At 41.1% G+C, this 1,599-nt stretch overlaps 1 protein-coding gene across 1 annotated transcript in view; it reads right to left on the bottom strand.

Moving 5' to 3' along the window:
- SARC_12941 (hypothetical protein) overlaps nucleotides 1-1,458 on the bottom strand; it is a gene marked incomplete at both ends in the record, with an annotated part of 3,142 nt that extends 1,684 nt beyond the window's left edge. The window contains 2 exons of the mRNA XM_014292943.1: nucleotides 153-368; nucleotides 1,228-1,458. Of these exons, the coding sequence (XP_014148418.1) occupies nucleotides 153-368; nucleotides 1,228-1,458 (447 nt within the window). The remainder of the gene's footprint in view (nucleotides 1-152; nucleotides 369-1,227) is intronic.
- Nucleotides 1,459-1,599: the final 141 nt, after the last annotated feature.

Here is a 1,599-nt window from a genome sequence, read left to right as displayed (position 1 = left end):
TCATATACATATACATACATATATATACATACATACATACATACACACATACATACATATACAGACATATACATACATATACATGCATGTACGAACATACACACACACACACACATATATATATATCTACTTAGCATTGCCGTAGCACTTACCGCCTTGGCCTGATTTGGTTTGATACAACGGCAGTAGTGAGGAGCGGTGGCTGTGATAGTGGCCATAAGGTTACCGAGAGATGCCTTAAACTTAGAGGCGACCGTGGATGCCGTGTGCTTCTTCGCTCCCGCAGCACTGGCAGTCTCTTTGGTGGCTTTCTTCGCAGGGAATAACTGGGCTACAAACGGTATCGTCGACGCCTCCAGAAGCCCAGACTGAAGTAGACAATAGGGTTTACGGTTTACGGTTTAGGGATTTATTCTGATATATGGGTACGTGAAAAGTCAACAAATGTTATCGTTAACTTTCCTGAAGCCCAGACAGAAGTAGATTATAGATGAACGATGAGATATCGGTCGAGGGATTATACCATACAACAACGGCATGAGATGTCAAGAGAGAGAGAGAGAGAAAAAGATTCCGTTGGCACGTTGCTAAGCTTGAAACTTGGAAACACACACTCACAAAAAAACGAGTATTGAAGTTTGTTACATAGCCACATTCGTATTTAATTTGTTATACGCATATTTTTCTAAGAGATTCTGACTCGGGTAGAAGCTTTGTTTTGGTTTTGGGTCGTTAACGGACACCAGGTTGAGATGAATTGTGGCCGGTAGGTCGACTTCCGATGAAGTGCATAGATTGAAGTACTTATACATATACGAAAACTTGTATACACCAACAGGTGGAAAGAGAAACAAAGACGCAAACACATACCCAGACATACGTGAATATCATAGGTATATACCAGTTCATCTTTGTTCTTCTTCAGGAACTTATTAATAGCTTACTCTGCTTTATATGTGAAATGATCGACAACTAAGACATCTCCCTTTGCCAATACAACCCATTCCTAGTTTCATACATAACCGCTTCGTACACAAACCCTTAGACGCACCAACATAACAGAGGTACAGAAACACACACACACACACATAAACCCGGACATACACAAACATCATACATACATATATTCATACATACATAATATATACAAACATACATACATACATATATAATACATACAAACATAACATACATACATACATACATACATAATATATACATACGTACCAATTGTTCGCTAACAGCATCCTTATTCTTCTCCAGAAACCCATCGATGGCGTACTCTACTTTGCATGTGAAGTGCTTGATTATAAAGGCGTCTCCGTTGCCAAAGCGCGGCACCTCGAAGTGCTCCTTCGTCTTATGCTGGGTCTCTAGTTTTGTCAAGAAGGATGTATTGCTACCCTTGGGCAACCGCGCTTCCTCATCTAGGATGGCTGTAGGCGCATGGACATACATATACAAACACAGAGGGGTTTAAGAGGACAAATAGGTAGAATGTTACCGTAGCTGCACAGAACGGCGGAGGGGATGTAATACTATCCTGGGCGAAACATGTCTCTTCATCTAGGGTGGCTGTAGCACATGAACACACAGCTA

Source organism: Sphaeroforma arctica (genome assembly GCF_001186125.1).
Source record: "Sphaeroforma arctica JP610 unplaced genomic scaffold supercont1.2738, whole genome shotgun sequence".
NCBI classification, from domain to species: Eukaryota; class Ichthyosporea; order Ichthyophonida; genus Sphaeroforma; species Sphaeroforma arctica.
The sequence above is the reverse complement of the archived record's forward strand: the minus strand, read 5'-3'. Positions and strand labels throughout refer to the sequence as shown.